This window comes from Apium graveolens, chromosome 5 (genome assembly GCF_009905375.1).
Source record: "Apium graveolens cultivar Ventura chromosome 5, ASM990537v1, whole genome shotgun sequence".
NCBI lineage: Eukaryota > Viridiplantae > Streptophyta > Magnoliopsida > Apiales > Apiaceae > Apium > Apium graveolens.
In genome coordinates, this window is record NC_133651.1 from 135,696,898 (window position 1) to 135,720,911 (window position 24,014).

Consider the following 24,014-nt stretch of genomic DNA (forward strand, 5'->3'; position numbering starts at 1 on the left):
ACTTCAGTTTCTCAGAAGGATCTTCAGTTTGGATACTAGGGAGTTTAGTGTCATCAAATGTAACATTGACACTTTCAGTTACTTTGTGTTGATCAATGATATACACTCTATATGAACTTCTTCCATATCCAACAAAAATACCCTCATATGCCTTTGCCTCGAACTTACCACGACGATCATCTCCATCCTTGAGCACGAAGCATCTGGCACCAAATACATGAAAGTATTTGATAGAAGGTTTCTGTTCATTCAAAATCTCATAAGGAGTTTTCATGAAGTCTTTGTTGATTAGAGTTCGATTCTGAGTATAACATGCAGTATTGACAGCTTCAGCCCAAAAGTACATTGGAAGACCTGATTCACTTAACATCGTTCTTGCAGCTTCAATCAATGTACGATTCTTCCTTTCTACCACTCCATTTTGCTGAGGGGTTCTAGGAGCTGAAAATTGTCTGGTAATCCCTTTGTCTGTACAGAATCCATTGAGAAGTGCATTCTTGAATTCTGTCCCATTATCTGACCTTATTGCTCTAACAGGGACGTTAGAATCTAACTCAATCATCTTGATATGATCAATCACAACTTGTGGTGTTTCATCCTTAGAGTGAAGAAATAAAACCCACGTATACTTGGAATAGTCATCAACTATCACAAGACAGTAACACTTCTTTAACATTGAAAGGATATTAACTGGACCAAATAAATCCATGTGCAATAATTGCAGAACACCAGTTATGGAAGATGTGTCAGTGCCTTTGTGACTTGCTTTCTTTGACTTTCCTTTCTGGCAAGCCTCACATAGTCCTTCTGGAGAGAATTCCAGCTGAGGCAGACCTCTTACCAATTCTCTTTTGACAAGAGAATTCATTGTTTTGAAATTGAGATGAGAAAGTCTCTTGTGCCATAGCCAACTCTCATCTGACGATGCCTTTGCATAGAAACAATTGACTTCAAGATTGCTTCCAGAGTTCATGTCAGCTACGAACAGATTTCCTTTCCGGATTCCCATTAAGGAGGGTTTTTCACTTTTCTTGTGCAGAATCTGACACTTCAGCTTGTCGAATAAAACATTGTAGCCGTTGTCACAGAACTGACTAATGCTAAGCAGATTGTGTTCAAGTCCTTGCACAACATATACATTTTCAATGATAACATTTCCAGCTAGCAAACAGCCATATCCCTCCGTTAAACCTTTGCTGTTATCTCCAAAGGTAACCACTGGGCCAGCTTTCTCAACCACATTTGATAGCAGGGCTCTATCTCCGGTCATATGTCTTGACGATCCGCTGTCAAGAATCCACACTACCGGTTGTACCTGTTTAATGCCCTGCAATACAAATGGATTAGACCTTCTTCGGAACCCAAGCTTGGCTGGGTCCGGCATACTTGTAAAATTGGCCTTTATCAGGCAAAACAACATTCTTAATTTTAATATTCTCAACGTTCTCAATGACTGAACATTTGACCTTGTGAACAGCCTTGACAAATTTCTGTTTAGGCTTAGGCACAAATATCTCCTTTCTAGCTTTAGGAGGACTAGCAGTCTTAGACCTATCATGCTTTCTATTATTCACATGCTGACGAGGAGTAGTCTTATCATTAGAAACATGCTTACCATTAAAATAAGCAAACATCAGATTAAAAGCACAAGACATACAATCAGGAACACCACATGCTTTATGAGAAGGATTAACAATAGGCAACTTATGCATGGTAGACATGGCATTTTTGTTATCCAACTCATGTGTGTCTGAGTTAGTCTCAGTTGCTTTCACAACCTTGACTGGAACTTTTGACACACTTGACTTGGAGACAACTTTCCCATTAGCATTATCTTCAGCACGGATTTCTTCTTGAATAATAAAAGAGGTCTTATCAAATGGTTCAGCAATTGATTCTTTATAGAGGGGTTCATCAACACCCTTAAGCACATGTGGTACTTCCCTGCCTTTAGCACAGACATGAGGAGGGGAGTTTATGCCTAATTTTCCAATAGCAGCATTGTAATCATAACCTATACCAGATGTTTGATTAACAGCTTGCTTATTATAAAACTCTTTGGACTTCGAACAAGAATTAAAGTAAGCTTTAACCTTAGCCTCAAGACCAGTGATCTTGTCTTTAAGAATAGTTTCAAGTTTTCTATAACAGTCAACTCTATTCTCTAGAAAAGACACTTGATCTTTTAATTTATCTTGATTAATGTGTACAAGTCTTAATTCATTGACCTCTTTCTCAAGGTCTTTGATTTGTTGATTTAACAATTCATTATCACGACGAGCACAATCTAAGGAACCTCCTAGATGATAAACTAATTCAGCATCAGTAAATTTTACCTCTTTTCTTGACGATGAGGTGCTTGTATCACTAGCCATGAGAGCAAGATTCCCAACTTCTTCATCTTCACTGTCAGTATCATCCCAGCTTCTTCCCTTTGCCAGGTAAGCCCTTTCAGATTTACTCTTCTGATTAGAATTGTAAGAGTTCTTCCTAGCTTGTTTTGGCTTCCTGCATTCTGTGGCAAAGTGTCCCAACTCATTACAGTTGAAGCATCGAATGGTGCTTCGATCAACCATCCCTGTTTTATACCCACCACTGCTGGTGTTAGAGGATGAAGATCCACCTTTCTGGAATCTGTTGTAGTTGGACTTGTACTTGAACTTGGGATTCCTTTTGAATCTGACATTTGAGAATCTCTTGATAATCAGGGCCATTGACTCATCCTCCAATTGCTCCAGTTCTTCCAAGGAATAATAATCATCTCCTGATTGATTTGTAGTAGGAGAATCAAATTCTGCTACTATCACATTATCTTCAACCTTGGAAGACTGTACCATTCTTTCTGACTGTTGAGATTGTTGTTGATATTGTGGTTGTTGTTGTTGTTCATCAGCTACTAGAGCAGTAGACGTGCTGACCACTCTTCCTTTCCCGTAAACTTCCTTCTGCTGAATCTGCTCCAACTCGTAAGTCTTTAACACACCATAGAGCCTTTCCAAAGAAATCTCACTCAGATCTCTTGCTTCTCTTATGGCAGTGATTCTATGTTTGAGATGAGTTGGCAGTGTTAAAAGGAACTTTTTGTTGACCTCCCTGATGGAATAGTATTTACCATTAATGTTCAGGTTGTTGATCAATGCATTGTACCTCTGAAACACTTCAGTGATTCCTTCCCCTGGATTGGATTTAAAGTATTCATACTCAGAGGTTAGGATTTCTAGTTTGTTCTCCCTAACTTCCTCTGTGCCTTCATTAATAATCTCAATAGTTTCCCAGATATGTTTGGAATCTTTACAATTCATCACATGTCTATTCATCAGGGGATTAAGGGAATCTACTAAGATTAATTGAAGGCTAGCATCCAGGGAGGCTTCTTCTATTTCAGCAGGAGAGAAGTCCTCAGGATCCTTCACATAAGTTCTCGCTTTGGTGATCACCACATCATTTTCTATTATCTCTGGTTCAATAACCATAGGAATTTTTGGACCCTTCTTCAACACTTGCAAATATTTGGGATTAGCAACCTGTAAAAACAGTAGCATCTTCTTCTTCCACATAACATAATTTTCTTTATCGAAAAGTGGAATTTTAACGGTTCCAACTTTTTGTGTAGTCATTATGAATTTTTTGAGTGAATAAAAAATTCAAGAAGTGAAAGAAACACAAAAGTCTAGGATCTAGATTTGTACGTTAATCAGAAGGCTCTGATACCAATTGTTAGGTCCCAATTTATTTGTAGAAGGGGGGTTGAATGCAAACAATACCGTTTAATCGAATAAAATGCGGAATAAAATTGTGAAACAAAATTCAAGTTAAATAAAACTTTTATTAAACTTGAAAGGTGTTACAACTACGGTATCAGTTACAAGGGATTAATCTCAAATCAATTATTACAAATCTAGAATAAATTCGACATGAACTTTTTCTATTTTTGTAATTAAAAGATCAAATGCTAAATGCGATTTGAGATTAAGTTCTAGGGATTTTAATCCGCTAGATTGATACACAAGAACAAGATAAATATTTCTAGTTGATTGGATTTAACTTTACAATCTAGAAATTTAATCTTGAAGAAAAGCAGATGAAAAATAAAATGTTATGCTTTTGTTTTCTGCTCCTTTTTCTCTTGTGTGTTCTGTTTGATTGGATTCTGTAAGTGTTGATCAACAAAAGTCTTCTGCTGCTTTTATCAAACACCGAACTGAAAAATGTACTGGCATGACAATCTCTTTGGCCAGCAAGACTTTCGGTATGACAATATTTACAACTAGCAAGACAATCAAAATGAACTAGCAAGACTTTCGGTATGACTATTGATTGTCATACCGATTGTCATATTAGTTCAAATAAATTGTCTTGCTGAATTAATAACAGATTTTAATCTAAACAGAAATTCTAATAAGACAATTAAATGTATTGGCATGACTTTCGGTATGACTATCAATTGTCATACCGATTGTCATACTAGTTCAAATGAATTGTCTTGTTTTGAATTTAAGCAGATTTTAAACCAATTAAAATCTTGTAAATCCTCAATATTAATTCTAAATTAATTAATCAATTTAATTCAATTAATCAATAAATTAATCTTTGCAGATATAATTTATTTTCTTAATTAAATTATATGACTTAATTAATTAATAGAGAATTAATACTAACCCTGAGCAGCATCCATTCTTCTGACAATCTTCTGAAAATCACTGAGACTTATGAATCAATTCCGCCACTTCAATGCTGACACTCGATGTACTGTCTGGTTCATGAGTGACTAACTTCCGTGACGTTTCTTCATGTCTTGACTTTGATACTCTGATTAAATCCTTGTAATAAATGATACCCTGACGAGATCTCTGTCACTTGATTAAATCCACGATCTTGATTTATATCACTGAGGCATGATCAAATTCTTGAACTTCTTCCAGTGAATCTTCAAGTCTGCAGGTTTCTTTATCCTTTGACAGATGTTACTTTGTGAGATCTCTCTGATGATAGATCCACTATTTACTTATTACATTCTTATTTGAGTTGAGTTAAATCCTCGAATAAACGAATAGGCTATGACATATGCCTTTCAGATTTCAAGACACCAATTTAAGCTATTTTAAGACGTTCTAAGTGGTATAAAATGCCACTTATCAGATAGCATGACATGTTTAGCGACAGTAACTCTTAATGATTAGCGGGTTATAACACTTTTTAAGTTTTACCCATTTGCACATGCAATCCTATTACTACATAATTCGCTTACCGGATAGGGTTCTCACATGACAAGAAGTTGGTTATCACAAAGGTGTTAAACAAGAATGCTAGGTAAACAGGTTATGCAAATTGTTTATGAATTTTAAAGAACCACAATAAGGAAACAAAGGTACATAGATAAATAGTTCAAGTACAACAAGTTCTGAAAATAAAGTATAATAACAGAACATGATTAAACAAAGAAAAAATTGGAATATATCCCCCTATCTACCCCTAACTTCCACCTAGCTACTACTGATACAACCAACACTAAGAACTAGATCACAATATAATATAAGGGGAATCTGACATCTGACCAAGCATCCCAAACCTACTAGAGCTGAGAAATAACAACAGCAACATAATATGGGCCCTATCAGAAGTCCCGTCTGAACTAATAACCACAAATAACCATGGCGGTCAAGAACCTCCCTCAACACTGACAGCATTCATTACAACAGCTTATGAACTCTGCGGACCTCGACATCAGCATCACTGCAGGAAGGACCCTCATCCAAACGTCTACAGGTAACCTGCTCAACCATCTCGATACGAACACGCCACTCGGGCTCAGGCACCAACATCTGCAGCCTAGACCCTCGAGCCAACCTATCTACCAAAGATCTCAACTCAGGTATACGAGCAAACATAAAGTCACGGTCCTGAGCCAAATCATCACTAACATGGGCAGGTACTGGCACAACAAGAATCCTATCGGGAGTTGGGGACTCGAGCATAGGAGCTGGGGAATCTGCCCTAACAACTGACGACTTAGGTACTGGCATCATAGGGGATACAGGCATAGGGGCAACATTGTCCTCAGATGGATCCTCCTCGGTATATGAACTAATGTATTGGGGCACTCCAGATGCAGGTAGAAGGGTATCCTCGGAAGAACCGAGAGGGCTTTCAGGAGGGGTCGAACCAACATCACTACCACTATCATAATCCTGAAATAAAATATAAAACAGCAACCAAGAAACAACATTAGGGTTAAATCAAACCTTCAACTAACTTGATGCCCTAACTCTAATTACTTTCTCAACCTACACTTACTTAGACTATACCTAATAGTCTAACTCAACTCTATATGAGTCGAACACTCTCGTAATATTTAATGACCCTTAGTACCCTTTTATCCTAACTTGTCTCAGGGACTAAATCCTGTAGCTCTAATACCAACTTGTGATGCCCTAAAACTCGGGGTTAGGAATGATGACCCACAACACTAATAAACTAATATAATATAGCAGCAGAAATATAATAAACCTCGAAAACTACTAGGATCTAAACATGATAAAGTGTGAGACAAGATTACAACTACCAACCAGAATATTATGAATACAACCCTTATTTTAAATAAATCCAAAGTATTCGATTCCGACTTGGAATCGGCAGATAACCCAAAAGTATCTGATCCAGCTATTACAGTTTCCATCAATTATCGACGCTTCCTCACACAACATCTACATGATATGGCACCTAAAATCTGACGGTACGATAGGGACCACCAGGAACACTCTTCCGAGCGGTGCGGCTAAGTCTGGCCAACTTCTTGCTTAATTGTCAAGGTTAGCTCAACACAAATAAATTAACTAAACGGCCCAACAAGTAACTATTATACAGTTCTAATATCAAAACAATAACGACATTCAAAATTTTAATAAACTAGGTGGCAATATTACAATATATCTAGGAAAGGATCCCAGGATAAGGATTCAAGGGATTTGAGGTTCATGTGATAATTAATCAGTTTCAGGATCAAATAATAGGGTTCTCAATGGATTTCAAAAATTCCAAGATGTTTGAGTCAATAAACGACAGTTTCAAATTATTATGAGTCAAATTCAAATTACAATTCAAGAGATAGTTCTTATTATACAATAAAACCTTTTTCATCATTTTAAACAACGAAGAACCCTTTTTTGATTGGACTTAACCATCTTTTAATTATAATACGGGTGATTAGCCCGTACTGACCTCCCTCCGGTCATTAAGGTACCTATGACATTATTTCAGCCTATATACTGGACTAGCCCAACTAGCCTCCTAAGTGACTAGACTAGTCTCACTAGCCTCTAACGTCTTTATTCAATCTTTAGGAATTCATTAGAAAAACCTTTATATTGTAAAACACATAAGTGTTAACTAAATTATTTTTAACATTACCAGTATTTGAAATCATTTGGACTCTTTCAAGTCGAAAATCATTCTTAGGTTCAATTCAAGGATTCAAGGGGAAGTAAGCAATTGAAACGAGGAAACGTAAGTTGAGGAAATGAGCAATCATTAAATATAGGTATTATCAGAGTCATTAACAAGATGGTTCTTAAGAAACAATACATTGACAAGCGTCATGTTTACTGTTATAATGATCTAGGTAAACAAGGTATTAAACAAAAAGGTTTATCAATTCATATTCATCAACTGTATGAATAAGATCATCTATTCTATCAATATATATCATATCAATTCTCTGTGATCAAATCATAAGTATTAAGAAATCAGAGTTACTTGCCTCACAAGCTTTCCTGTTTTACTGAAACTGAGCTACTACCACCTAGAGCTTCTTTTCCTTTCCTAGAACGAATGCCTTCGCTTTCCAAATCTACAATACAAAACGAACCCTAATTATAAACCTTATCAATTCCCGATATTTCTCAGAACGTCTAACTTTCTACCCCAATCATATTATTCACTTTTCTAATTATACTTACACCACGCATAACACATAATAGGTTAGCACCTATATACACTTTATACTATCGATTCGGCAATATTCTACACATAGAAAATAAGCACGTAATCACATAGTCAAGCATGATTAATCTATTTTCAAGTCTCGCTGAGACATTTCGTCGATATTACTTATACATATCTATCATTTCTCTCAAAAATTGGGCATGACGTATTCGTAAATACGCTATCCCTGTTTTGAAAACAACAATCAACCACAATAATCAATCATAATAAATTACACTTAATCACTTCCTAGCACTTAGCACATAACATGCAACTCCACTTTAAATGATTATGAACAAACGACTTAACATACCGAGTCAAAACTATTGCATGAAATTCAATTTCACCTTATAAATCACAAAATCACATATTGATATCCAATTATTACCAAAAACTTGAATTCACAACCGAATTGAACAATAATTGGATTTTTTAAAGTTACTAAAATTATTGGCTAAGCAAATGCAGTCTATCCCATATCAATTTCCTAGCTATTCGAGTCATAACATATTAATTCGAACCAAACTTCAATATTTAACACAAAATTCGAACTAAAACAAGAATTCGAAAATCATATTATTCGAGCATCATTTAACTAGCATGCAACCATTCGAAATCAACATGCATAATCTCAAATCAAAAACCAAATTTAACCCCTTATTCGAACCAAAAACAAAGATTCAAAAATCACAAAAAAATCAAAATTTCTTTTAAACTAACATGCAATCATTCAAATAAATGGGTTTAAATTTTTAGAGCTCAGTCATGGCATCACAGCTCACTACCGACTCACCGGAGTTCATCGCTGGTGGCGGCGGTTCTCGGTGGTGCTCTCAAATCGAGGGGTTCCTACGAAAAACCACCTATTTTCTTCTTAAGAATCATCACCAACACATTCATCTTCATCAAAACCGAACCCAACACCCAAACCCGAGCATAAACTCGAAAAAGGGTTTAAGGGTTTCGACTTTTATTGACACAAAATCAACATTCAAGCTTGAATCAAGGAACTAGAGCTGAAATGGAACTCAGCCATGGTCTTGGATCAGAAAAAGAACAAGAAACGAGAGTGTGAAATAAATATTAAATAGGTATAAATGTAGGGGCATAATAGTCATATGAATTAATTTACTCATTGAACCCCCTAGTTGTTGTATTACATATGTAATAGATTCCTATACTTTTTAATTTGGACCTTATTACTCGAAATTGTGTTATCAAGGGCAACACCCTTCTAATTTTTATGTTATTATTTGTTGAAAATATATATTTCTACAAAAACAATATTACAAATGTTTTGCCACTTTTAACGTGAGTCTTAAATAAATTCATTTGAAAATGGGTCCACCTCTACATTAGGCTTAGTCATTGAAAATATATTGATACGAGTTCCTAATTGAACTCATCGCGATTTATGTAATTCGAGGACATATATGATGCAATCTTAGGATCACATCACTTATCACCCACTATTAAGATCATATAAAGATCACAGTTAATGATCTGAAAAAAAAATTACAGTTAAGGAGAATCGATCTCCAGGTTCACATATTTTCGCGTCTCTAAAAATAATCAAGACAAAGTATCAAAGTTATAACAAAAGATTTATGATCTCTACCCCCGAGTCACATCACAATACCAATATCATCAAAACCTACCTCAAAGCTATTAAGTTAGGGTCTTCACGGTTCGGTTCGACTCATTTTTTATTGAAAGTCGTTACCAAATTATGTATGTTGGTTCATTTTTTACCCATTTTCTGTTTAGTTAACCGCTTACCGATTTCGATTTTCTTCGGCTTTTAACCTAATTAAAAAGTATTGTGCGAATTTAATAAAATTAAAAATATTATAACAAAAAAAATAATTATGATGGTACAACTTCTATTATTATAAAGATATAAGAGAGTATATAATTTACTTTAGAATTAAAGACCAGAATAATACTGATTGTGCATATAATAGAAATAAAATCGACACAAGGTACTAGTACCACTTCGGCTTCCATTTACTGAAAATTAAGAAAAGCAGTAAATAACACAATCTGTTAATTTGTTGATTATAGTTAACTATATTAGTATTTATATAATAAATAATATATTATATATAAATATATAATATTATTATAAAAAAATATAATATTATATAAACAGTTCTGTTTTTCGATCCGGTTTTAGGATAAAATTGTAACCGTTACCAAATCGTTCCATTGTTCGGTTCGTCTGGTTACGGTTAGTTTCGATTTTTGTGGGTTTCGATTTTTTTTGGTGCGATTTTTCAGTTTTTTTTGTCCGGTTAATTTTTGTTTGCTCACCTCTACTCAAAACTATAATTCCAGGCATTAATACATTCAATCCGAACCTATGGGGGCATCTTATTATGACTCGAAGACCCATGACTAGGAATCTGGAATCGCTTAGATGTATGGTTTTTTTTATATGTGGCTGGTTCTCCAGAGGTTACACGCTTTATCCCTGGGATCACAACCCAAGACCAGATCCTTAAGGATCATATTCGAGGTTCTAACTTATATATATATATATTATCTTTCATTAGAGTCTTTGTAAAATATAATTTAACGTAATATGTAAACGAGGTAACATAACTCAACATGAAAAAGAAACACATAAATTATATTAACAATGAAGTACATAAATCATGAAGTCAGAATATTGAATAAATATAAAGAATCAAAATATGAAATTAAAGTTTGAAGTCTGTTGTAGAGTCAGGGAATTAAGTCCATTAACATGTATAAAAGATGAGAAGACTTAAAAACAACTTCTCATTTTTCATCTTCATTTTGAAATGGTGAACATCCTCCATAAGAATCCTAGAGGTAGAGTTTTTAGATCAGACATAGGAACTGAGTACAAGCATTACACAACGATTCTGCTATGCACAAAAAATACGTAAGAAATTAATATAAAATGATATTCTACCTCTCAAATGTTATTATATCAACAAATCATAAAATTACCTCTTAATCATAATATCAGCAAAAGCATGTAATAAATAAATCATAAAGTTACTTTAATCCTGATTTTCCTTGATAAATTAATTAATTCAGCAAAAGCATATAGGAAAAGTACCGAGTTACGTGAGTCCATCTGGATTGTAATAGATACAGGCGTTTGACTGCATGATACATGTCGATGTAGAGAATCCCGTCCTAGTTTGCTGCATTCCTGTATTATCATTATTCAATTTCAGAGGCATTTCCTTGTTCGAGCTGTGTAGAAGAGAATTATATGATGGCTACTGCATGATATCAAAATTTGAAATTTTCATGAATAATTTTGTCAGTTCCGTAACCAATATTCATTACACGATGTCTAATCACCAGCTTGATCATTGTTTATTCATGGTAAAAAAATTCAATATAAAATAACTAAAAAATACATGTTATTCCGTCATATACCTAAAAATCGTTAGACAAACCTGAAGAATTCCTTGATTGGATTAACGAAAAAATGGTTAGACATACATTAAATCATAAACATAAATTAATAACACATCTCATAATATCAGAGATCAATTGTCTAACCAACCTTTTTGTGTAGAAGGAGATAATGATCCTAGAGACAGTCTCTTCTAACCTACTGCAGATAGGAAGACTGATTTATGAGATGCATTGTTTGGCTGTATTTTTGAAACTACAAAAAATAACAATGAAAATAGAAGTAAAACACATTTGTATAGCGAGAACTGAAAAATAACATATTTATATTCGATTAGTCTAAATACTGGGATCTCTGTTCTCAATATGAAATTTGACGTTGGGCTATCATCAAATAATGATTTGTGAGATGCATTATTTGGCTGTTTTTTTGAAACTATAAAACAACAATCAAAATATAAGGAAAAAAGAAGTAGATATCAGTAACATAAGGAGAGAACGATCCATGACTTACGACCTGTAAACACCTAGAATGCTTTCATAAATGGAGATTTTACATTAAAATAAAAAAAGACGTCTATCGTGTAAAAACTTAAACCCTCTGTCCATCAGAATTAATAACGAAGATCGTGACTGTAAATAAAAATCTATTACATATAGTTTTTTTCCATAAACGATGATTATTATTGTATGCATATATTTCTATATTTGAATGTAGTAACTGTGAATTTGAGTTTGACAGCAATGATCGATTATGGAAAATTTATTTAACAATGTAATCAAGTTTAAAAAAAGGGGTTGCTCCATATCATGGATAGTCCAATAAACTATATTCAAAATACATTGATTTATCTATTAGGGTTGACTCATCGTCAAAATGGATGCTCCAAATATTTTTTTATGGACCAAAAAGAACATGACTTGAAAGTTTGTTTAAAAGGATAAAAATGGTAATTTAAAAGTTTAATGTTAGCAAATATTAGGAATATATTGATAGTATATAAAAGATGATATATAATACAAATATTTAAAACTATACTAAAATAATTAATTTATTTAAAAATAAGTTTTTATAATATAATTTTTGTTGATAATAACATTAATGACAATTGTTCATTGATTACATAAATTAATTATATATTTTAAATTGAGAAGCATTCGTAAATGTTTTCAACTTTTTTTGGTTAAATTAATTTGATTTTTTTTCATTGTTCAATATTTTTCTTAAAAATAAAAAATTGTGAAAATTTGAAAAAACAAACTGAAAATATTTTCAATAAGTAAACGACCCCAAAAATTTAGGGAATTTACCAAAAATACTACTTTTTATAATTTGCAATTTTACTAACTTCTCAAAAGATTTACCAAAATTCTATTTTAATTTGAAAATATTTGCAAAAATACGATGTTGCATAATAGGTTGCAATTTAGTGTAAATTGTGCAACAATTTTAAGTTGTATTTCAGATTGCATTTTATGTTGCAAATATGGTTGCAATTTACAGAGCGTATTTTTACATTTTTTTTATAATTTCAAGTTGCAAGGTTATAAAAATGGTTGCATATATTTTTGTAAATCTATACTATAATATAATAACCGAAATGGAGTATAATTTGGTATTTCTTTTTTTTTGGTTGGTTTGGTTATCCCCATTTATGTATCTTTTTAATCAAGTGAATAAGACCGTTAGATTCAAATATTAAAAGAATATATATTATTCAAACTCTCAGGTTCGAACCCCGCCAACAACACACTACTAAAACTCTCACAGGTTCGAACCTCACCAACAACAAATATTTATACTATTATTTTTACACTACTCAAGATTAGGTTCGAATTCCGCCAATAACAAATATTTATATTATTATTTATAAATATACTAATAAGATAATGATTCAAAAAAAATTATTATAATTTTAAATATTATAAAAATATTAATAAAGACTCGTGTATCGCATGGGTTGTAAAATTAGTATTTTTAAAAAGTGATAGTATTTTTACAAAAAATTTATAAAATTTCGGTATTTATGAAAAAATCCCAAAATTTTATTATTTAAACTTTAAAAATTTGTAAATCTTGTGGCCGGTGGCCGTAAAAGAAAATTAGAATTAGAAAGCAATAAGAATGCAACTAGTTGGGGAATAATAGGAGTGGTGGGGAAAGTGAGTAGGCGGCGCGTAACATTTACATCGTCTTGTCCCCCCAATAATAATACACGACAATATTAATAGTTACTAGTAATTTCATATATATATATATATTGGTATAATTATAAGCAAACATCACCGAAACATAAAGGGGAACATGGCAGCACAATCCAACTCTCTCCAGTCCATTCGCTACAAACGGGGCTCACTTGAGTTACTTGATCAGGTTTCCTCTTGGTTGTGTATGTATATCTGTTAAGACCAAGACTGTCTTGGTCCAACAATATCTGTATCTATCCTGCTCTTGCTTTATCTAACTTCACATTTACTACTTTATATGGTTTGTTTTAACAGAGGAGACTTCCACTTGAAACTGTTTATTTGGAGATTCACGCTGCCACTGATGGATGGTATTTTTTTTTCTCCTTCTCAACAACTAATTTGCTTTAGATATTTATATGTACCGTGTGTTTGTTTGTTCGTTGTTGAATACACTAATTTACTTATGCTTCGTTTGCTTATTATTTTTGCCTGCCTAAAACCCACCCGTGCATTATTATATTATTTTAAATAATTGTTATTGTATTTTTTTATAATATTTGATTAATTATATTTGTTAAAAGAGTAATTATGCATGAATAAATATAGTTGAATAAATCTTTCAGCATATTATAAGAGCTATTTACAATAATTAAATTTTAAAATCGGTAATTCATAAACTGACCCGAGAAATAGGTTTTGAAAAATATTTATCCGGCCCCTGTTAAATAGATCATATGTTTCAATAAGAATATTTGTAATTTATAATTACTTACATTGTTAATAAGATTCAAATCTTGGACTAATTTATATATTAACTATTACTATTATATCTAATTATGAATATGATTCAAAAAATTCAACTATTGGAATTGAAGTGACCAAACTACAACTGAGTAATTTACTGGAGATCAACATGGTTTTGACCAAATTACAACCGAGTTTCCTAAGATTGACTTGGTTTTTTATTAATGGTTTACCTTGAGAGATATTAGCCTGTTAGTGCTAATGTGGGCATGGTATATCTTCTAATAAACTTCGATTTTTGTTTGACTTTAAAATGAGCGATTCGGGACATAAACAATCTATTTAATAATATTTTGTTTTAGTTGGTCTAAATATTTTTTTGTTTTAATATTTTTATCTTGAATCAATTGTATTAATCTAATTTAGCCCTAATGAATAATATATATTATTTTGTTTTTTTCGGACACTATTATACAAAAGTGACAAATTATCTCTAGTTTTATTTTAATAAATTAGTATGGATATTATAAATTGAGAAGAAAACACATAATTATATAAGGTCGTTATATCAACGTATTTCAAGTAATTATAATTAGTTTGTTTTGAATTTTATTTTAGTCTGGTTTGAATATTATTTTGTTTTAACCCGGATGAGTAGCATATTCTTTTTTAACCCAGGTGAGTAGCATATTCTTTTTTAACCTGATGTCATTATATCGACCACAAATTATCTTTAAATTTTAATTTTATTTTTAGCCCGGTTTAATAGTATTATTTTTTTAACCGTGTCATTAGTATTTATTATTTTATCAAGTCCAATGCAGCAAATCCACTTAACCATATTTAGTATTTCCTATTTGTTAATTTGGCCCAGATCAATATTATAATTTTGTTTAAGCCTGATCGAATATTGTATATTATTATTTTTTATCCCGAGCCATTACACCTACCACCGAATTATCTTTTGATTTGAATTTTGTTTTAGATGGTTCAATAGTATAACCTTTTTTGGATTATTTTGTTTTGGCCCGAGCCATTATACATATTTAATTATATTGAATTTTGTTTTAGGCCGTTCAATAATATAACCTTTTTTGCCCGATGAATATATATATTATTTTGTTTTGGCCTGAGCCATTGAACATATATAATTCTCTTTGTATTTATATAAATATTTTGTGAATATTAGTTTATTGATGAGAGTGTTTTACTCAAAATACGTGTGAACAAACGATCAGATGACTATCAATCACGATCAGATGACTAGCAATCAAATTTTTAATGTTTCATTTTTAATTTATCTATTATATTATATATATAATAGAGCAACTAGGGGTTTGTGAGATAATTTATTCATATTAAAATTACCGAATTACCCCTAATAATTGTAGGTTAATAATTATTTTCATTTCATACGCATGTATTAATTACATCTAATTTAATATGCATGTTTAGGTACTCTGACTCATTATTACGTATATTTATTAGTACTTCATTCTTTAATAATAACAATTCATAACTTTCTATGGATAAATTAAATACGTTTTTAGGAAAAAACAATATTAGTGTACGAGACCGAAGCACGAATAGTAGAAATTATTCTTGATTCTAACAATCCGAGAAACTATTATAAAAATGCATAATTTTCATATAATGGTTAAAACTATACTTAAATATAAATTGGATTAAATTTTTTAAAAATATACTTGATATACGAAAAAAATTGAAAAAACTCAAGGATAATTAATATTAATATTATGACACAGACTTCGAGTCGAGGGGATCATTAGTCTAACACGTACTTCTGTCAAAATCAGCAATCATGTATCCCATTTTCCGCACTATTAGCATTCAAATACATTAATTATTTAACAAAATTATTTATTCGCATTTTGAACATGTCCGTGCAAGTACGGGCTAAGAACCACTATAGACTTCTATTGTTTTAGCTTAATGTTAAAAGTCGAAAAAACATGTTCTGCCCATATAACCACACCCCAAAAAGGCAAAAAGTACTCGTATCATTAGGTACTAAATTATCCCTCATAATTATATATGTTAATGACATTTCATTTAATATATATATAGGCAATTGATCACATAGAAACTAAACTTCGAATAGAAACTAGAAACTAATCTACACCACACTCAACTAATCTGCACCCCTCAGACCATCTCTAACCAAACTCTAAAAATATACTTTTACACCATTTTGGTGTAAAACTTCTCTCCAACCCAACTTTCAAAGTTAGACCATTTTGGTGAGACACAAAAAATTACACCAAATTTGGTGTCACACTAAATTTTTAGAGTTTTGTATATTCCCATGTTAACCTTGTATTCCTTTACTAAAAACAAATTTTTTTGCATTTGTGTCTAACCATTTTATTATTTTTTACTTTAATTTTGTACTTTAGTAATAAAGTAAACTATATTGTACAAGAATGATGTAAAATTTAGTGTTGGTGGGTTGGAGTTGAATTTAAAAATAGTGTAGTTTTTACACCATCTTGGTGTAAAAATTACACCAAAGTAGTGTAATGGGTTGGAGATGCAATCACACAAAATCTCAGCTTTTCCCCTCCGTTTTTAATTTGATTTTTCCTGTCAAACGGTATGTTTTTTTTAAATCCGACTTCACTGTATTTTTCTCCATCTATCAACGATCGATTTGCATCCGTATGTGATATATTTTGAAGTAATTTACAAAAAAATATTTGGTTTCTAGTTTCATTCTAAAATTGGTTTTTATTAGAGTAGCCCCTATATATATGTCAATTAAATCTAATTTGATATGCATGCTTTAATTATTCTAACTCATTATTACGTAAATTTATTATTATTTTAATATTTAATATTTTCAATTTATAACTACATAATATAAATAATATATATATATATCTTAATATAATTTGAACATTAAACATGATTATAACACACTATTTAAAATTTATTATTTTGAGCGTATATATTAAGCACAACGACTATTTTAGGAAAAACAAATTAGTATATGAGAATTTAAGTACGAAAAGCACCGGTATAGATAGATAGTATAAATATTAAATTAAGGATTGAAATCCAAGTACTTAAATATAATGAATATATAAATTTTGTTTTAGCTTCAGTTACATTATATTGACCAGGATTATCATATTTATCACTAATTTTATTTCAACCTGAATTCATATAATATATAAAAATGGGAAAAAGTTGGAATTTAACTAATTGTTACGGTCTTTTTATTTTATGTTCGCAAAGTACATCAGTACACATATCACAAAAGTAGATTATTCTATATTTAATTAAAAAGATATCTTAACTTCAGTATAAAGATACATGGTAAAACAATAAATAAAAAGTTGAAATTGAAAGTTTGACCTTTATTTGAAAATTGAAAAAGCATTTTTTCAAAATAATATTGGATTTAATCATGAAACGGATAAAGGTAATAAAATTTGAATTGGCTGTTTGAAAAAGCTAAGTATTGAATCTTTATTGTATTATAATTTGAAGTAGACTTCTTTTGGATTTTAATATAATTTGAATTAGAATATAATATAAATTAATTTAGGGCCATTAAGTAATTTCAGCAAGTACCGACCGATCGACTACCAAACTTTTAATGTTTCGTCTATTATAATCTAGTATAGATTTTCAATTTCGATTTTTGTACTACATTTAGGATTTGGATAGGATTAATTATGTGTATGTACTTTTTGAGTTCTGAGAGGATGGAATTTTTCCAATTCAAATTTATGTGGGAAGTCGGATGGTTTGGGAATTTGTTTTTAAACGAATTCATTTTTTTTGAGTTATGCTGAGTTCACGATTTTCCTTTTGTTATAATTTTTTCTTGCAATCAGTATAACCTATATGCCCTTCTGTTCTTGGAGTCTTGTTATGATTTATTGCAGACTTGTCATATTGAGATGCCTTAGGATGTTAACAACACTGGGGGTGAAAGTTTTGTTTCTTATTTATAAACTATGTGTCAACTATTTCTTTCTTTACTTGGGGACACTTAAGGAAAACAAGTTGAATTTTTGAACGTACTGTCTACTGAAAACTGAAAAGCAATGACCTTATACTGTCAATCTAGCTTATGCCCACCAGTCACTATTAAAATTAAGTTATATACTTGGATGTTTTTGGAAGCCTGGCCGAGTGATTTTGTCGAACAGTTGTGTACCAATATTTTAAATTTTGTGTTTGTGATTTGACGAATAATTACTTACAATATTTATCTGTTGTCTATGTATTATTTGTCATGTCATATACACTGAAGATCCCTTGTTGAATTAGGGAAGCAATCAAAGATATGGTGGTTCGTGGGGCACCTGCAATTGCTATAGCTGCTGCCCTATCATTAGCAGTAGAAGTATCTACTTTGGATTCTTTCAATGGATCTCCTAATGATGCAGCATCTTTTCTGTCAAAAAAGTTAGATTATTTAGTCTCAAGGTAATGTACATGTACACTTATTGTCCTCAAGCAATAGCAAGGTGTAGCTGTAGTGAAGTATTGTAAACAATGTCGTTGCGGATATAGAGTTTCCCAAACTAGAGCTGATATCTAAAATGTCTTTTTTTAGCCGACCAACAGCAGTGAATCTTTCTGATGCCGCGACTAAACTTAAAGAAATCTCATTAACGGCTGCTTCCTCTGCTTCTGAAACCAAAGTTGTTTTTCAGGTAGTTCTTATTTTGTGATTAATGTTATAAATATTGATGATTTACTTTATATGTCCTAAAATATTGATAATTTACTTTATCTCTTCTTAAAATAGTTTCAGTAGTCCTATCCCAGTTTCACCTGATGGTTAGATTCAATGACATTTGTAGTGTTTGAATCATTTATCCTTTTCTGTTCCTCTTAATTACCCTAGGCGTACATTGAAGCTGCTGAAATTATGCTGGAGGATGATGTTGCTTCCAATAAAGCAATTGGGTCATATGGAGCTAGTTTTATTGTACAACACCTCAAAGAGTCTAAAAAGGTCTCTGTTCTGACTCATTGCAACACCGGAAGGTAGCCCCTCTCTATCTCTCTTCATCATGTTGTTTATCTCAATCATCTATATCATGATTAATTTTTAAGATAGCCAATGCGTTTCAGGTATTTAGCATCTAGTATACATCTATTCTAATTGCTAAATTATGTCTGCAGTCTTGCAACAGCTGGCTATGGGACTGCCTTAGGTGTGATTCGATCACTTCATGCAGATGGATTATTAGAAACTGCATATTGTACTGAAACGCGCCCCTTCAATCAAGTGAGTCTATAACACATAAACTTGAGCATCTGCATTGTTAAGGATGAATGTTGAAATACTCTCCTCTACTTGTACGTTTGGAACTATAATCCATGATTAATTATTTAGTTTTAGTATTACTGCTCAAGGACTTATCCCTTAAATCAAGTTAGTATACGTGCATGCTCAACTTCTGTTTTCCTATTAATTTCTTCTTCAATATAGCAGAACATTCCGTGTAAGTTATTTACCATTTTCACAATCTGAGCAGCTGCATTATTTAGGTAAGGACATAATTTGTCTTCCTGCTCCTATCTGATGGGAGCAATCATTTACGACTACCAGTGATCAGTTATTATTCAGATTACCGGTGCAATTAAAAATTATAAAACATTTTGTAAAGCACTTGTTCTTTTAACATATATATTTGTATACTTCCCTCCACGTGAAATTCAGGATCTGTATATGGCTATACGCTGTTTTCTCATTATCACATCCCTAGCAACAGTATTAATTTAGTATGTATACGTCAAGTGTCTGCCTTACAAAATTGACAACTATTACCAAGAGCACCAATTCATGTACCGGTTATTATTGTTAATGAAAATCTGATAGCTTCCAGTTTTTAATAATATAATATAAAGAATTTGGACGTTTAGTGCTTGGATACAAATCTTCAACCCTATGAAGATAAATCTCTAATTATTCGAACATCCTGGAGTAGAAATATACATCTATGTGCATGCACGCAAGTGATTTATGCACTGTACAGGGTAACCATCATATTAACCCTGCCCGTCCACCGGAAATCCATCATATGGAATACAATAAGAAATTTGGCTAATAGTGGAAGTTCTGATGGAAAGTGTATTATTATAAATTCTCAACTGTTTGTGGGATCTCCTGCTTACAAAGTGTTTATGTTTACTATTCAAAGATCATCTATCATACACATTATAGGAGTAATGAAGACATACAAATTTTGACCGTAGTTACTCTATATGGTGTCTATAAGTTGCGTCATTGCACAACCATATTTGGTTTCATATAATAGTCGGCATCAGACTTGAGTTTTTTTGATAATTGCAGGGATCCAGATTGACAGCTTTTGAATTGGTGCATGATAAAATTCCTGCTACTCTTATAGCAGATTCTGCTGCAGCTGCTTTAATGAATGCTGGACGTATAAATGCTGTCATAGTTGGAGCTGATCGTGTGGCTGCCAATGGTACATCAAGTTGCAAATATTGATAGTTACTTTTTCTATTTTTCTTGGATAATTGATACGTAATTTATCAACATTAGCTACCTATTTTGACGTAAAAGTTAACTTACTTTTCAGGTGACACTGCTAACAAGATTGGGACATATAGCCTTGCCCTAGTTGCTAAGCACCACAATATTCCATTATATGTCGCAGCACCCTTGACTTCTATTGATCTTTTACTTACTTCTGGACAAGATATTGTTATAGAAGAAAGATCTTCCAAAGAATTACTTAACTCTCGTGGTGGACTTGGCGAGCAAGTTGCTGCATCTGGAATCTCTGTTTGGAACCCTGCTTTTGATGTCACCCCGGCTAACCTGATAAGTGGTGTCATTACAGAAAAGGTCCTCTCTCCAATTCTCTCCCTCTATTCTCCATATACATTTAGGTTAGTGAACATGAAATTACAATATCGGCATGTCAAAGACAGACTGTTCATTATGTCAAAGACAGACTGTTCATTACATCTAATACTCCTTCCGTTCCTCAATAACTGGCGGTAAAAGTCAAAGATAATTAAGTTTGACTGCATACCTAACTTACTAAATATTTTTAAATATTTAAAAATTATATCTAATAGTAAATCAAATATACTTTTAATGATATTTTTTCCGTACTTTTTATACTTTATAGTAATTATTAATTATCAGTCAAAATTGGGCTGGTTTGACTTTGAAATTTTATAATACGCCAGTTTTAATGTAATAGAGGGAGTATGTAATAAGCATAAAAGGAATATTTTTTCAAGGTACTACCAAACATATGGGTTTAAATCCTACCAGCATAATATAATACTTAATTTATGTACTCTAAATGTTTGAGGTTTGAACCTTGGCAATTACAAAAATTATCATTACATGTTTATTAGTGAAAGGCAACTGTTTAATACTTGACAGCTGCATAGTTTTTACTATGTAATAGAATAAATAAAGAGCTTGATTAATTGATAAGGACGTCTATTACAATAATATATCAAAAGAAATTTACTTTCAGCACATATATGATTATGTAAATTTGGAGGTGATATATTTTAAAATTCAACTCATTACGAACTACACACGAAGTCGAGTTGGCTCAGTAGTTATCATCTCACGGCCAAAAGGTTATGGGTTCGACTTTCTTACACAACATGTCGGGGGTCGTTTTATGGAAACCGACTCTCTACTCGTTTGAGTTAGGTTAAGGCTATGTACATCCTGCCCTCCTCACACGTACTCCTCGAGTGGGAGATGTGAGGATGTTACCTTACTGTACAAAATTTCATGCATTGCAAGGATAAAGAGCTTGTTTTTTTAAAACTGTAGGTCACTTTATTTCCTCTTTCTTTTTTCCACAGGGTGTCATAACAAAGTCGAAACCAGATGCTTTTGATATTAAGGGTTTCGTGGAGAAGATATCTGGTGTCCCATAAGAATGAAGGCGTGATTTTCTCAGAGTGGGGTTAGCAATTTTGTATTGATTTTCAGTCCTGTTTAAAACCAAGTAATTTTTAAATCTTTTTGATTCACAAAGTATATGTGATTCGCAAAGTAAATGTTATACTACTGGTTTAACAAATTGTTGCAGTTATGGTAATAAGAGTATCTGCAAGTATTAGCAGGTGACAAATTATATCAAAGTTTATAGCATTTATCTAGAAATGCTTATGCATGGACGTTATAGTCTGGCTTGTAAAACTGCAACAATTTTTCAATGATTACAGTTTCACAATCCTCTTTTTGCAGTGTGATTCTGAATTGATTTTTTTTACAACAATCAAAACTTTATTTCTTTAATTTATAGGGAGTATTAAGCCTTCTTATGAAAGAGTTCTTGCTCTAGCAGTGTTGGTCACTCCATCCACGGGTGTGATTTCATTCAGGTGTCTGACTGTACCAATTTAGCAAGTAATTTTATGTTACATGTATGACATACATATGCCAGTAACCCTGTAATGTTTTTACGAGTTCTGAGATGTACATGAACAGGGGAGTCACTTGTGTTTTGTAGCTCTAGCCTAGGGTTTCATGATGCATTAGCCAAATCACATATACTCAAAAGAGTTGGACATATATTGTGGTTATCCCAACATGCCTATATATCACTAAAATAGACTCAGTCATAACAAAATTATGGTCCCAAACAAAGGACAGAATTTTGTTACCATATATAATGTGCCACGAGTACTCCATTTTCTGGGAATGGAGGTCACTTGTGCATTTCCCTATCTGATAATGCCCTACAAATTCTTCTATTTATATCCATGTTATATTTCACGTCTTGCACATGGCTCTCACTCTCTCCTTCATTAGATGATCAAAGTCTCGCATGCATGACATCTATAATACAATGCATTTAGGAAAATAAAATAATTAAACTATGTGGCGTACTCCTATTTGCTAAAAAAAATGATTAGGATACTAACTTCACTTCACTGATTGTTGGGTGGCTTGGTGTTTTGTTATGAAGCTCTATGGAATCAACATTAGTGTAAGGTCCACCTATGTAAGACAATTCCATACCATTTGATAGGTACATCACTCTCATGTAACTCATGTTTATTTGTTTATATATAAGAATGCAACATTAAGGAAGACCTTGATGCTTAAAATGCTTAGTTTTCTTTTTTTAATTTAGTAATTTACATTTTCACATTTTTTTTAGTAGCATAGCTGGATAGTAAAACTTTTACTACAAACTATCGGTGGGACTTGTAATGTTCCATTGCCGTGTGTTTTGTACTGTGACAGGATACAAAATCACCGGAGGAGGACGATGGTCCAGCGGTATTACATCCTCTCCGGCAGGAACATTACGAATTATGTATAGAGTAAGAGCTCGAGAGTTCAAATTTCACATATCTAGATTGCGAAAATCATATCTAGAATCGGAATGGTCTGTGTTTTGCATTATTCTTGAATTTAACATGAAATGAAAAATAAGTAATGGAGAAAGGAAAAGTTGATTGAGGCCGGTATTAGGGGCTAGATGTGAAATTACAAGCATAAAATATTTTTCACATGCAACAACTCCCAAACAACTATACTCGTAGTCATAGACCCCGGCACTAATTATTGGACCTCTGGCCTCTCATAGTATTAAAAAGAATATATATCAAATTTCAATGTAATCGCACCAAAAAAGTTGACATGCACAACAATTTAAGTCATAGAATATCTATCTTCTTTTGAGTACTTATCCCTC

At 32.2% G+C, this 24,014-nt stretch overlaps 1 protein-coding gene across 2 annotated transcripts; it reads left to right on the forward strand.

Annotated features, from left to right (window-relative positions):
- Positions 1–13,505: 13,505 nt before the first annotated feature.
- LOC141724525 (methylthioribose-1-phosphate isomerase) lies at positions 13,506–22,541 on the forward strand. Of its 2 annotated transcripts, none has more exons than XM_074526695.1 (9): positions 13,506–13,753; positions 13,882–13,937; positions 18,616–18,774; positions 18,905–19,004; positions 19,199–19,341; positions 19,480–19,585; positions 20,654–20,792; positions 20,907–21,175; positions 22,168–22,541. In XM_074526695.1, the coding sequence occupies exons 1-9, from the start codon at positions 13,685–13,687 to the stop codon at positions 22,240–22,242; spliced, it is 1,116 nt and encodes a 371-aa protein (XP_074382796.1). In that variant the 5' UTR covers positions 13,506–13,684; the 3' UTR covers positions 22,243–22,541. The 2 variants fall into 2 exon arrangements, with proteins under 2 accessions (XP_074382796.1, XP_074382797.1); XM_074526696.1 differs by having other exon boundaries at positions 13,507–13,753; positions 18,599–18,774.
- Positions 22,542–24,014: the final 1,473 nt, after the last annotated feature.

Bases quoted from the DNA above. Each gene is read 5' to 3' on its own strand.
- LOC141724525 (XM_074526695.1), top strand. From the start codon at position 13,685: ATGGCAGCACAATCCAACTCTCTCCAGTCCATTCGCTACAAACGGGGC. The intron at 13,938-18,615 runs GTATTTTTTTTT...TTGTTGAATTAG, and splicing joins CACGCTGCCACTGATGGATG to GGAAGCAATCAAAGATATGG. The intron at 19,342-19,479 runs GTAGCCCCTCTC...TTATGTCTGCAG, and splicing joins ACTCATTGCAACACCGGAAG to TCTTGCAACAGCTGGCTATG.